Source organism: Dioscorea cayenensis, chromosome 1, assembly GCF_009730915.1.
Source record: "Dioscorea cayenensis subsp. rotundata cultivar TDr96_F1 chromosome 1, TDr96_F1_v2_PseudoChromosome.rev07_lg8_w22 25.fasta, whole genome shotgun sequence".
Lineage (NCBI taxonomy): Eukaryota > Viridiplantae > Streptophyta > Magnoliopsida > Dioscoreales > Dioscoreaceae > Dioscorea > Dioscorea cayenensis.
The window spans coordinates 1,847,930-1,861,870 of record NC_052471.1 but is presented as its reverse complement, the minus strand read 5'-3'; the positions used below and the strand labels follow the sequence as shown (position 1 = coordinate 1,861,870).

At 33.6% G+C, this 13,941-nt stretch overlaps 2 protein-coding genes across 4 annotated transcripts; both read left to right on the top strand.

Annotated features, from left to right (window-relative positions):
- Nucleotides 1-3,026: 3,026 nt before the first annotated feature.
- On the top strand, nucleotides 3,027-6,813 carry LOC120274069 (probable sodium/metabolite cotransporter BASS5, chloroplastic). Of its 2 annotated transcripts, none has more exons than XM_039280852.1 (9): nucleotides 3,027-3,173; nucleotides 3,261-3,309; nucleotides 3,382-3,482; nucleotides 3,555-3,685; nucleotides 4,806-4,999; nucleotides 5,076-5,328; nucleotides 5,732-5,985; nucleotides 6,059-6,141; nucleotides 6,460-6,813. In XM_039280852.1, exons 2-9 carry the CDS (start codon nucleotides 3,306-3,308, stop codon nucleotides 6,529-6,531), a joined length of 1,092 nt encoding a protein of 363 aa, XP_039136786.1. In that variant the 5' UTR covers nucleotides 3,027-3,173; nucleotides 3,261-3,305; the 3' UTR covers nucleotides 6,532-6,813. The 2 variants fall into 2 exon arrangements, with proteins under 2 accessions (XP_039136786.1, XP_039136856.1); XM_039280922.1 differs by having other exon boundaries at nucleotides 3,372-3,482.
- A 1,401-nt stretch (nucleotides 6,814-8,214) lies between these two features.
- On the top strand, nucleotides 8,215-12,673 carry LOC120274409 (ycf49-like protein). Of its 2 annotated transcripts, XR_005540940.1 has the most exons (5): nucleotides 8,215-8,585; nucleotides 8,674-8,752; nucleotides 9,194-9,262; nucleotides 11,228-11,400; nucleotides 12,133-12,673. XR_005540940.1 is itself a non-coding variant. In XM_039280979.1 (4 exons), the coding sequence occupies exons 1-4, from the start codon at nucleotides 8,326-8,328 to the stop codon at nucleotides 11,324-11,326; spliced, it is 507 nt and encodes a 168-aa protein (XP_039136913.1). In that variant the 5' UTR covers nucleotides 8,215-8,325; the 3' UTR covers nucleotides 11,327-12,673. The 2 variants fall into 2 exon arrangements, 1 of the variants encoding a protein (XP_039136913.1); XM_039280979.1 differs by having other exon boundaries at nucleotides 11,228-12,673.
- The last annotated feature ends 1,268 nt before the right edge of the window (nucleotides 12,674-13,941 follow it).

Genomic DNA, 13,941 nt, shown 5'->3' with positions numbered 1-13,941 from the left:
AATTACTGTAGAATATTCACAATATCAATATTCACACATACTATCGTTAAAATTTACCTGGTTTCCTAAATGAGGAATAGCTTCAATCCGACAAGCTTAAAGACAAAATCTTAATTTTGTTGTAAAATGTTTATGAATCAAATTCCAAAAGTTATGGCATTGTTATAATGCAATGACATCCTTTCATAAGAAATGAATGATCATTATTTTTTTGTTTCTTGTATAAAGACTGTAAAAAGTAAAAAAACAAATCACTGAAAATCTGTGTTGCACATTGTGAAAGTCAAGATTGCTCTACACCTAATTTGCAACAAATTATATACGATTTCAAGTAGAGTTAACAAGTGTGGCTCATGCTTCCATTCAAGTGGATCCTATTAAAATAAAATAAAACAATTAAACATCCATCAATTATGGGAATTGATCAATAAAATAATCAATAAATTCAAGGGTTTTGATAATGATGCTGGTAAAGCTTGCAGCATCACATCAAATCTTTAAAAAAAGTTTTTTTACTCACATGTCCAACAACTATAGCAACATATGGAATGGTGTATATTTATTTAAAAGTGGGGACCTATAAGCAGGAATTCAATTGGAAAAAAACCAACCCCAATAATTGAAATATGATCAAGGGCAGAAGCTAAGGAAATTTAGGCTATGCTTCATCGTCGTTTCTGACTCTTCCACTTTAGCTTTGATCATGTCATAATACTTTCATTAACCTAGTTGAATTTGGTATTACCTGTAGGGTGGTTCACTGTCAAACTTCTTCTGATTGATTTCCTCACTGATAAACTTCATATAGCCACCACCACAATTAATTGTTTACTCATCTTAATTGAGAACTAGAAAGCTAATGTCTTGTCCTTATTATTGAACTCTGACAACTCTGCCGAAATGGCATAGAACCGATAATCCTCGGTAGTTTAGATACCTGTAGTTGAAAATCATAATCAAAACATGAAGGACGTGTTAGTTCAAGTAAAAGATCAAAATCCACAATTTCAATGATATAGGAGATAATTAAAAAAGATTAGACAAATGTACCTTTGTCCTCGTAATCTCCACTCCATTTGCTGGAAGTATGATTCCATTCCCCGGCCATATAGTCTTGATTCCTCCAATCCAATACAACCCACTAATCCTCCCATCCATCTAAGAAGCACATTATTCACCAAAAGAGAGAGTACAACATCAATGCAAAATCTCCAAACCTCAAAGATGCATATGTTCAAAAGAAAAAAAAAATTCAAAAATAAAAATAAAAATACAAAGGCATCAAATTGATACTAAACCTTTAGTTACAACTAAAAGTCTGTAATCTATCTCAAACTGAAACAACTAGTAAAACAAACAGGAAAGCCAATAATCTGAATACACTATCACCCAAAAAAAAAAAATTTTTTAATGTGAATGCAAAGTACAAGCAAGATCAGATGATAGAAGGATGAAAACAGTTAGTATTCCTATTCTTTTCCAAAAGAAATTGAATTTGTTTCCAATTCCAATCATCTATAAAATAAACTTCCAAAATCTCTTTCTCTTGATAGTAAAGGTTATAAACAAAGTTTTAACTACACCATTCTTTGAATATTAGTACACGAATATCATGACAATTTCTAAGAAAGGAAATCAATTAGAACTCTTTTAAAATGGCAAAATAACTGAAATACATAGATAATCATACAACAAATGATCAAAAATATGAAAAAAGAAGAATTAGTAACAAAGAAACTTGAAAAAGATTGATCCTTTGGTATTCATCTCTGATAATAAAACCATCAAAAACTACATTTTCATCTTTTGTAAAGAGAACCCATCAAATCCAAGCACTCATCAAACCTTGGAGTCTTTGGAGGGAGATTCATCCCACTGTGTGATTGCTCCCTCGATGTCCTTGTAGATAAAGTGGTAGTTCGCCATTGCGAGCTCTAGAGCTCGAGAATTAGAGATCACAAGATTTCCTTCAAAAAAATGTTAGGCTTTAGGGTAGCATCAGAGAGAGGATGAAAATAAGGTTAGAAGTGATGTTAAGATTGGTAATTTGGGAATTTAGGGTTAGAGTTTCGGCAAGAGGAGCGATGGAGAGGGCGAGAAGGAGAAAGAAAGGGAAAGGCGGAAATGATAAGGACATGAACCAATGCAGATGGACAAATGGCACACTAAAAAGAAAGCTAAAAGTAGGAGATATTTGGGGATAACATTAAAAGTAAGTATATATATCTTGTATTTTGGTTCAATTAAAATTTATTTAAAATTACATTTTGCTTTCATATTTTTATGTTTCTGTTTTGCTATGAGAGACAACATAGTAATTTCTATAAATAAATCCTAGTGGGGGAATATTTTCTTAATTTTCTTAAATTTTTATAATGTTTAAGTCATTAAGGAGATGATGACTTTTACCTATGGATGTTTATTTACATCCAATGGATCATGATGATCCAACGATAATTGTTTATATAGATAATGTACATATTTATTGTTCATAATTACTATTAACTACTGTGTAACACGGTTTGGAAATGTTTAATACTGTTTATGAATGGATCGTAGCTATTGAATAACAATCTAACGTATACTGTGGACATCTCTAGATGGTGGGTCCTCAATATTGTGTATATATATACAGGGATTAAGTCATCTGCATACATATACAGATGACTGTTCACTAGGGATGTTTATTTACTGTCATTAGATCATTATCTAACGGCTATTGTTCATATAGATATAACACTGTTTGGCATTATTTGAAATTGTCTATAAATAGACCATAGCCGTTGGATTCTACTATGATTGTTCCTAGATTTGAAGTCTAACAACGTTCCTAATAAATGATGGCCTTTATATATATATATATATTCCCAATAATTTATTTATTTAGTTTTAACTCTCTATAGATCTGTCCAGTTTTAGGTTTCCCGCCAAAGCCCAGAAGAAGCCCATCTAAAAAAATGGGAAGACGTGGAAAAAAAAAGTAAGCCCGTTTCTTCGGCAAAGAAAGACTCTCTAGTACAAAACCTTAGCGCTCTTGAAGAACAAGATCGAGATCAAGATCGAGATCTTTCTCTCGGGATCAATGCATCCCAACGCGGTCTCTCTCAGGAGACCCATCTCCGCGCGGCTCGGCAACCATCCCCTTCTTCTCCACTCGTTGCTCCGCCGAGAAGGTCCCTTCTCTCTTCTCCTTTCCCCTTCTTCTTGTTCTTCTCGCAATTCGCTATCCATTGATTGTCTCGGTTTCTATTTTGATGCAGGTTCTCGATCCCTGGCTTTTCCCAGATCGGGCTTCTTACTTATCGATGAGTAGGTTTTCTGGTTTTCTAATTCAATGTTTGTCGGATTTCTGTTTGCTTATTTTGGTTTAGGTTTTATCAGTTAATGGTGGTGAGATTGTTCTTCGGAGATGTGTTTCTGTGAAGGCATCTGATTCTTTGGAGTCTGGATATGGTGTTGAGGATGCATTTGTGCCGGATCAGGTGCGTTTTTTACTTCGATTTCGTTCGTTTTTGTGTGGAAATTGGTGGTGATCGTGATTTGATTTGGTGCAGGAGGTGAAGCCGAGGGGTTTTGATTTGTTGATGATTTTGAAAGGAGCGAACTCTGTACTGCCTTTTGTGGTGGCTTTGAGTACTGTTTTGGCTCTTGTTTACCCTCCTTCATTTACATGGTTCACTACCAGGTGATGACTGCTCCTTTTGTTTTTCCTTAATTTATCCTCTTGTTGATGAATCTAAGGTTCTTGGTTTTTGTTAGTAGTGAATCAAATCTTCTTATATAGTTTAAGATTAAAACTTTTATAGCATCCAGTAATTGTACTAATAGTGTTTTGATGTCTTTTTGAAGAAATATCTTTTAAGTTTTCAAGTGAAGCTAAGTTTAATAGCACATAAAATTCGCAGTGATTTGTTTATTTTGTAATTCAGTGCAATCGTCAACTTTGATAATCTTGTAGATTTGATCTAGTGGTTTGAATGGTCCTTCTTTTCCGATCATGATTGAAAAATAGTTCTATTTCTGCATCGGTGGTTTTAGTCGAAAATTGAGGTACTTGGGGAAGAATGCATGAATAACCATTTGAATGCCACCTGTTACTTTTCATGGATGCCTGTAATACCTGGACTTTTAACTCCCTTCAGCTCCCAATTAACCATCTATTGAACTTCACAAAGGGAAAGTTGTTTTCTTAAATACAGCCTCATTTTTCTTTCACATGTAACCTGTATTGGATGTTTTAGTCTCATGTATAAGCTAAAGTTGCGATGCCTTTCTTATCCAAAACAGTCTGGAGATGGATGGAAACAAATTTTAGAGATTTTAATCTTCTGGAGACCTTTACTTGATGGTATATGATCCTTTACTATCTCTTGTTGTTTCTGTTCTTTCAGGAACCAGTATTTCAGTGGCATAATAAAATTGAAAAAAGCAAAGTTTACCAAGATTACTTTTTTTTTCCAAGCAATTTAGAGCCAATCAAGGAGTTTCTCTGGGTTTAGGTGGTATATGAGAATTGAATGACCTTTCTTATGGTTTTATGGTTCAAATATAGTCAATAGTTATCAGCATTCTTGTACTTAAGCTCATGAAAAACATTTTGGCAATCTTTTGGATGTGAATATGAATAGCCAAAGCTATTCACTTATGTACTCAAGGCAAATTTGTTAGAGATACAACAATATCAGTTTTCTTCCTCCACAACAAATTTCTTTTTTTAGTTCTTCATCAAGTAAAAAATCAAGAGAAAAATAATTCATGACACTTATCTCCTGGTCTTACTGATGCCTTGTAATAAAATCATGCAGATACTATGCACCGGCACTTGGTTTTCTGATGTTCGCAGTTGGGGTTAATTCTAGTCCAAAGGATTTTATTGAAGCAATCAAGAGGCCTGGAGCTATTGCTGTTGGATATGTTGGGCAGTATGTCATAAAACCACTGTTTGGGTATTTATTTGGTACCATTTTGGTTTCAGTTTTCCATTTTCCTACTTCATTAGGTGAGCTCTTGAATTCTGTCAATTTTATTTTCTTAGTGGGAAAAATAAGTGATTTAGCCTTGTATTTTTAAATCAGGAGCGGGGATCATGCTAGTATCATGTGTTAGTGGGGCTCAGCTTTCAAATTATGCAACATTTCTCACTGATCCCGATATGGCTCCCTTAAGCATAGTCATGACAGCATTATCAACTGCAACCGCAGTTTTTGTTACCCCAGCTTTGTCATTATTGCTTATTGGCAAAAAATTGCCTGTGGATGTGAAAGGAATGATGTCCAGTATCACGCAGATTGTAATTGCACCAATTGTTGCTGGTCTGCTTTTGAATAGGTACGTGCATACAAGCACTATCCTTTTGTTTCATTTAACAAGTGGGATTGTTTGATCGATTTAGAACAAGAGGGATTATATAAATTTGGCATCTATTAACCAATGTTCAAGGGTTGTTTTTTATATTTCATCAGGTTTTACTAGTATTCTGAGCACATGCATTTGCCTGGTTTCTTTTTCCTTAAGTGCAGATACAAACACAGCTTGCACTTGGTTTCATTTTTAACGAGATTTTTTTTTTCTAACTCAATTAATTTTAAAAAATATTAACAGTTCATTTTGACACTTTCACATGCTCACATGCTTTGGTTTAGTCTTTTATGTTATCATACTAAATCTTCTTTGTATATGTTGATGTCTCCATCAAAGTACTTACCGTGCATTCTGTTATGTGATTGACTAGGTTCCTTCCAAGGGTTTGCGCGGCTATCCAGCCTTTTCTCCCTCCTCTTTCTGTGTTTGTCACTGCTCTTTGTGTTGGGTCACCATTGGCAATCAATATTGGATCTATCATCTCCCCTTTTGGAGTTGCCATAGTGCTTTTCATTTTTGGATTTCATGCAGCTTCATTTATTGCTGGATACGTTCTCACTGGTTTTGTTTTTAATAAGTCAGCTGATGTGAAAGCATTGCAACGAACAATTTCTTTTGAGACAGGTATATATTAACTTTTCCAGTGTAGCATTTTTCCGTATTAGTTTTGGACCTCTAATTTGTTCTTACTAAACAGGAATGCAAAGCAGCCTTCTGGCCCTTGCTCTTGCAAATAAGTTTTTCCAAGATCCCCTTGTGGGTGTGCCCCCGGCCATTTCTGTAAGACAAACTTCCCTTCTTTCCATACTATCTTTGCATTGCTTATTGTGCTATTCTTCGATGATCTTAGATTCATTTATTGGTTAGTTACTATGGAAAACCAAAATTAGGTTTTGATTCATAATCAACCAACATTTGCCAACCCCAGACGTATTCTACCTGTTACGACAAGTAAAATTTTATTTCAAACAGATCTAAGTATTGTCAAAACTAAAGAAGACCTGAACTTGACCACCTATAGCAAACAAGCAAAAAAATCATAAAGTTTCTTTCCTTATACTAATTTAGACCATCATAACCGCTTTACCGATATTGCAGGTTGTATTAATGTCCTTGATGGGATTTTCCTTGGTCATGGCTTGGTCCAAGAAGCAACAGCAAAAATGTTAAGGACTTAAGATTATTCACCTAGTTAGGATCGCTCACAAATACAGTTTCTTTGGAGTAAAACTCTGTTATCTTTAGGACTTCATTCACCAAAAAATGTGGTGCTGCTATGCTCCACAACCATTCACGGCTCAAAGGTGCTCAGCCACAGTTAGATCCCAGTATGTTCATATATCACACTTCTAACTAAGGGGGATGGGATTCTAAGGAAGGAGGTCCAATTTCCCAAATACATTGCTATGATGAAAAGAACAGATTTAGAACAATTTAAATTTTTGAAACCAATATTTGATTTAATTAATATCATTAAAAAATAAAAATTTAAAAATTTGCTTTTTAAAATAACAATAGAGTTTATAAATATTAATAGTTTTTTTAAATAATTATCAAATATATATTTATATATTTAAAAAGTTAAATTTCTTATGAAAGTTATATTTATAATTTATCCCAATTTATTTGGTTCCATAATAGGATTCATCTCTCAATCAAACATGACGTGATCATGTGAAGCTAGTTCAGTCATAGGAGAGTGTTTGTTCCATGACATTTAAAAAAAAAAAAAATCAAAATAGGTAAAATGCTGGTGTAAAAATATAACCAAAAAATTATAGAAAACCTGGAGTTATTTGGTTTTTTTATAAAATTTACTCACCAAAAGAACTTGCTGAACATTTTTCTTGTTCTAATCCTTTTATCACACGCAAATGCTGCTGATTTTCTCCAATGACTAATTTAATATTTTTGGTAATTTTATAAAAATTAATATAAGTTATATAACTATAGACAAAAGAACTGTGAAAAAGAAAATTTTCCAAAAAAAAATTATTTATTTCATTAAAACTATGATTTCCAACCCATATTCCTCAAGTTAATTATATAATTAAAATTAACATTATATATATATATATAATTTTTATTTTTTTTAAAAAAAAATTTTTTTTGTCAAAATGAGTGGAGTGGATAGGCCAGGGTTGTGCACGAGTTTGACATAGCAAATAGCGAGTTGGATTTGTGCACATATGAACGCAAGTACATTGATATATAATTACTGTTTATACTCTCAGAAAGATATGTCATCATATGTAATTCAAACTTTAACGGTAGTATATAGATATGGCAAAATCTGAACTGACTCGTGGTTTTTGACCCGATCCGTCCTGAAGGGGATGGTTTTTTTTCTTTTTTTTTAAACGAAGGGGGCGGGGCGGGTTTGGTATTACCTTGCCTCACCCCGCTAAAAAATTACATATATACTCCTATATTTTAATATATAATGTTAAAATTTCTAACTTTATAAATTAAAGTATATAAGATAAGATTATATCCACTAGTCATGTATTTTGATTAAATTTATAAATTAATGTTTTAATTACAAAAATTCATTACTTGAAAAATATAATTTGCTGACATTAATAAATAATATATATTACAAAGGTTTGTATAAAAAACATTTCTTCAATTTTTATTTTTTATTTTATTTTTATAAAATAGTGGAATTTTTCAATTCTTCTTGTAAAAAGCAAGACAGGCGGGATGAGTGTAAAAATCCGTGAATCAATTATGGTATTAAAAACTTAAAAAATAGCATGGTGGAGTGGGGAATGGGGAGTGGGGTAAGGTATGAGGTGTGCCCGTCCCGCCCCATTGCCATCTCTAGTGACATGAATGAAACTGATTTACCACCGGTAATTGGCCATGTATTATAAATATATATATATATATATAATATGACAGATAAAACAATATCCAAATCCAGAACTCTCGGTGCGCGAGCATCCCACTGGCAGCTCTTCGATGGCGGCATCGTGCTACTTACGCTACTTTTCCCCTCTCAATGTAGCTTCCCCTCCACGCTTCTCCCCCACTTTTCACTCCCGCTCCTCCTCCAAACCCTACGCGTCGTCGCCTTCTCGGACGGCATCGGCGGTACTGATCGCCGCCGGCGCTGGCCTCGCCCTCTCCCTCCCATCCGTCGCATCCGCAGCGATGCAAGAGCCGGCAAACGCGCTCTCCCTACCCACCTGGATCATCCACATCTCCAGCGTCGTCGAATGGTAACCGATCTCCAGTTCATTTCATTCTCTCGTCGTTGCTGTTTTCCTTTCTTGATTTCAATGCTTTCTTTGTGCTTTTTGTTGGCAGGATCACGGCCATGGTGTTGGTTTGGGAGTATGGAGAGAAATCCGGATTTGAGGCTTGGAAGGGTCTCTCATGGGGGATGGTGACTTTTTTCTTTGTCTTCTTCTTTGATTTCATTTCTTCATTGAAGATCTTCAACTTTGTTTTGTATCAAGATTAGACTATATCAATAAATAAATAGGTCACAAGAGGTTTAGGGATTAATCATACGCTAGTTACTAGAATAGGAATAAAGACACTAGTTACCTTTAAAGTTAGGGCTATTTTATGTTTTTTTGTTCTTGAATTAGATGATTGTAGGGGCCATTATTGGTTTTTGTTAGGGTAATAGTTTCACATTGGTTTTTCATCTCTTGTCCTATAAGCTTACACTTTTGGTTGAATCTGACTTAGATAATTTGTTTGGTTTGCATCTAACAGTTTGTAACCCTAATATACATACATAAATGTATATGTGTGTGTATAAATATATAATGTTATGTTCTTTGGAAAACTAAAACTTGGAGTGATTGATTTAATCTAGGTACCACTTCTCGGCGGGGCAATGTGTGCGTGCACGTGGCATTTTTTTTACAACTCGGAATCTCTTGATGTAAGGTTTTAAATCTTTCTAAATTTCATTATATGTTTGTGTATATGAAACGTATAATTGTGGTTAGTTATCATTCAGATCTTTAAAGTTTTGTTCATGGAATACATGAATGTACAAATCTGTAGGTTGCTGCAGTTTAGTTAGCTGATTTTATGTTCGAATGCGCTGTATAATAATAGGCATTACTCTTTCAGTAGAATATTTTCACACTGAGTTTTGTGGATATAGAGTTTGGAGTAGTTATTGTGGGGAACTTGATCATGTGAAATTCATGTGTTTTGTCATTCTTGTATTACTAAACTATGACTGCTGTGTTCTTTCTTTTTAGGCCTCCCACTATTACTGGTTCAACGTCTGGAATTTTTTTGAAAATAGACTACATTTTAATTTTTCCTTGGAAAGTTATTTGGTGAAGGTCTGTCTATTAAAGAACACAGGGGTAGTCTCAATTTGTTACTCTTTAACACCATTTCACTAATGAATGAAACTGAGTTTGAAGGTGATGTCATTATGTGTATTCTGATAGGTTATAGCCAGTACCATCTGTAGCTGCTGATTCTTGATCAAAGTTTATTTCCTTATCTACTACATAGCTTGCTAGTGAAGTACATAAATAAAGCACGCTAATCTCTATTGTAACCTACATAAATATATATTGAAATAAGTCTTGTCATACATTCATCATTTAACCTTACATACTTAATCTTCCCATTTTGTTCAATCATGATATGCCTAATAAGACTAACCTAATCTATTTTTATGCAACAACCTAAAGTGTTAAGGAATTTAGACATGCTTAATATGGTATCCGAGATCAACTATGCAAATCATGATGTTTGCTCATCTATATTTTTGGTGTTAGTATAGTGCATGATTTCATGCTAAGGGGCACCTTTCATATAGACTCACAGGGATAGTTTGATTGGGGCTAAGGGAATCTTTTTAAAATAGTTGGTTGGAGGGAAAGTTTTTTTGTTTGAATTGACCAAAAATTTGACTTAATTAATGCTAATGAAACGTTAAATATTTTAAAATTAAAAATTACTGTTTTAAATAATAAGAAATGTTTATTGATATTAATAACTTGTAAAAATTAATTATTGTATGTATTTTTTTAAAATAATTTTTTCTCCTTAAAAATATATTTATGAGATGTTAGAATATGCTTTGGTTGGGGAATAGATTTTGGAAATAGTGTTCATCCCCCGGCTAAACATGGTGATGGTCTTCTGAAATAATATAGATTTTGAAATTCTAACATAAGGGTGATATGTGTCCCTCTAGTTTCAACAATTCACCGCCAGTTATTCTAGTGCTTATTTATCACATAATTTTCAGCATGGATCTATCAAACACAGGTGACAGGTCTTTATGGACTGTTGGACATCATGAGAAGTTCTGTAGAACAATTTGAAAATATGAAATGCTTTTTTAACTGGACACATTGGTTTATTATGTACATTCCCCGTGGTAAAAGTTAAGTTCATCTATTGTCCGATAATAGTTATGGACCTATGGTGGCTAATCACTATTAATTAGCATGGCCTGTTGAACATGGAGAAAAGGGAATGGCTGTATTAAATATATTAAATGCTTATTCTTTAAGCATAATCTCATATTCAAAAATTCAAGAACGGTACATAAGATGTTCTGTCTAAAGAAAGCATCCTTCTGCAATTTTTCCTAAAAACCAATGCACACCCGTAATTAGCTGAATTGTCATCTCTAAACACAAAGCTGACCTTATACATGGCTAAATTCATAGTAGTGGTTGTGCTATGTACTTTTTTCCTCCCATTGGTTGTAATACTTCTTACTCAACTTGGTAAGAGATAGAGGATCATTGAAACCAGTTTTTCAGACATTGTATTGTTTGTATATCTCCTCTGTAAAATGTTTACGGATTATATATAATTCACATGTACAGGGTCTGTTAATTTGACAAGTATACTATGCAATTTGCAGATACTCGTGGCTCTTCAAGGTATGCTGACTGTCGTCGGCAACTTGACGATGTGTATTGCTGCATATCGAATATTTAAATCAGCTCAAGGAAGTTCCTAGGAACCTTAATTTTTTTCTCAAATAAATTATTGCAATTCATTGTGTTTCTCAGTCACCACACCATTCAATGAAGGGAATGTTTTTTCTACTTTTCTGTTTGCCTTGGTGACTATTCTAACCATTATATTAGGCCTTATAACTGTGAAAGTGGTTTGCGTTCTGCCCAAGCTCAACTAGTAATGCAGTTAAAAAAGAGGACGAGTAGCACAAATACTCATACTTAGACATAACTTATTAGGTCCGAGTTGAGTGCAAAACATGTTGGTGTCAGCTATTTTGGGTATTTGAGTTTGCGTTTTGCTTAATGAATTGTACGGCAATCATTTTTATTTATAAAAGGTAGAATCATGCTTTATGGGCCATGTTTTTAGCATCAAATACAATTTAATCGATTTTGTCTAGAAACCAGTGGAAGTTGCCCAAATCAAATCCTGAGCTAGATTTGAGTATAATATCTGCCAATCCAGATAAAGGGGAGCAAAAATGTCAAAAGGAGCCTTTGCTTCTTTTCCAGGTAAAGGACTGGGAGTTGATCAATCACACTGCAAAATCTGCAGTGTTTTGTGGGGTGTGAGTTTTTCAATTTTATTGACCTTAAACCTTTGCGCATCATTTCGAGCCTTGATAATCATGGTACAGCATTTTGTCTGCAGTTCATGTCGGCATATGTTTTCTATCGTTTAGTATCTTAAAATCTCTGTTAACCTTTGAGACCTAAGCCGACAGTGAATATAGTTACGGCATTCAATTCATAAAAAATCTGTCATTCATTATCTCACTTTTCTAACATAACTTCTACTATGCAGATGGCATCACATGACTAATGACTCTACTATGTATTCTTCTCTGACTTTTCAATTTCCAGTTGTATAATTGTGAGATGTTGTAATATACACCAGAAAACATACTTCTGTATTCATGATGATGATGATGATGATGATGATGAATAATCAAGAAACACAGAGCAACGATGACCAACGAGCATATTCATGAGTGCAATTGTACTACTGGCCAATGTGAATCAAGAGGACCAAGAAAGGCATGAACAGGCAAGCACTGAGGTATTGGGGATACAGAGATGGGGGATCCTGTTCAAACCTTTGTTGACACATTCCTGTGTGCTATCCTTCAAAATCAATGGTCCTTTCATGAAAAGTTCAAAGGTTCAATGATGAATTATTCTGGTCATGCACAGGTTTGATCTGAAACTGATGGCATGTGTTCTGAACTAAAGTGCTCACTTTTTAAGACAGGGTTTTTTTTGCCCTGGTGCGTTGGTTACTGTGTCAAATTGGTACTGCAGTAGTCTATGAATGAAATCATGGGATGGGAACTAATCTCTTTGTATTTTATATATCTGAGTTTTACTATTTGTGTATAAAATAAATTTACTAAATAGACTTTGCATATTATTGATCTTTTTGTTCTCTTCCAAAATCTAGTGATTTTTAATTATTTTTATAAGTCTACTGAATAAGTTTATTTATTTTTTTAATATTACTGGTCACTTCACAAATAAATAAATATATATTCACTTCAGCTCTTTGTGATATTTTAAAAGGAAGCAAATCATTGTACTATTGCACTTGGCTTGTTTGTCCTTTATATGTCTCTACAACCGCTTGTAGACTCTGATGGGGTATTTCTTTGATTGGATATGTGATAAGCATTCAATATGACTTATCCTTAATTTTTTTTTTTTTGAGAAAATTTTAAAGCCATTTTAAATAATTAGGAATATATTTTTAGAGATTTGAATGCTAGTGTTAGTTAACCTTGGATACCAAAATTATTAAGTACTTAATTATTTATTCCAACCTCATAAACTATTTTTATTTTTATTTTTTAATTAACTATATATATTTTAATTGTAATACACACACACACACACACACACCACACGTGATTACAGGTCCAAAGAGAAACAGTCAGTGGGCATGAGCATCACCATGAAACAATGAGAATACCGTGACTACATTCCTCGTCTCTTCTTACCCTAACTTTTTACTTTTTCACATTTCTCATCATCAAATTCATGAACTAATGTCCCTAGCATCATCATGAAGAAGTGGGTGAGGCTTTCTCAAACTAGTACCAACTTTATGTGGATCATATCATATGCAATATGAATAATGAAACACAGATGCCAAAACCAATTAGTTCTTCTTATAAACTCATTATCTCATTAACTAATAATATAATTAAAACTTCAAAATAATTGTAAATACTTGGAAACTTACAAGAGATAAACAAGTTAACCAAAATCTAAACCCAAACTCATTTAAATCTAAATACTTGTAAATACTTATTTAAAAAAGAAAGAAAAGAAAGACAGTTGAAGAAGTAACAATATGGAAAGTAAAATTTAAAGAGACAATGAGAAGAGAAGAAGAGAGACAAAGAGACATGTTTAGAAATTGAAAAATAGATATGAATACTCAATGGTTAGCTTGACCATGATTTCTTGCTATTATTCAGACCATGACATCGCATTGGTGTGGGCATGCTGCTCCCTCATCCTTTCGTTTTTATTTTCCACTTTTCTTTCATTAATTCATAGATGGTCCCTTCCAATTCCATTATTTTCCTCTCATAAATCATTCATTGCCCATCTC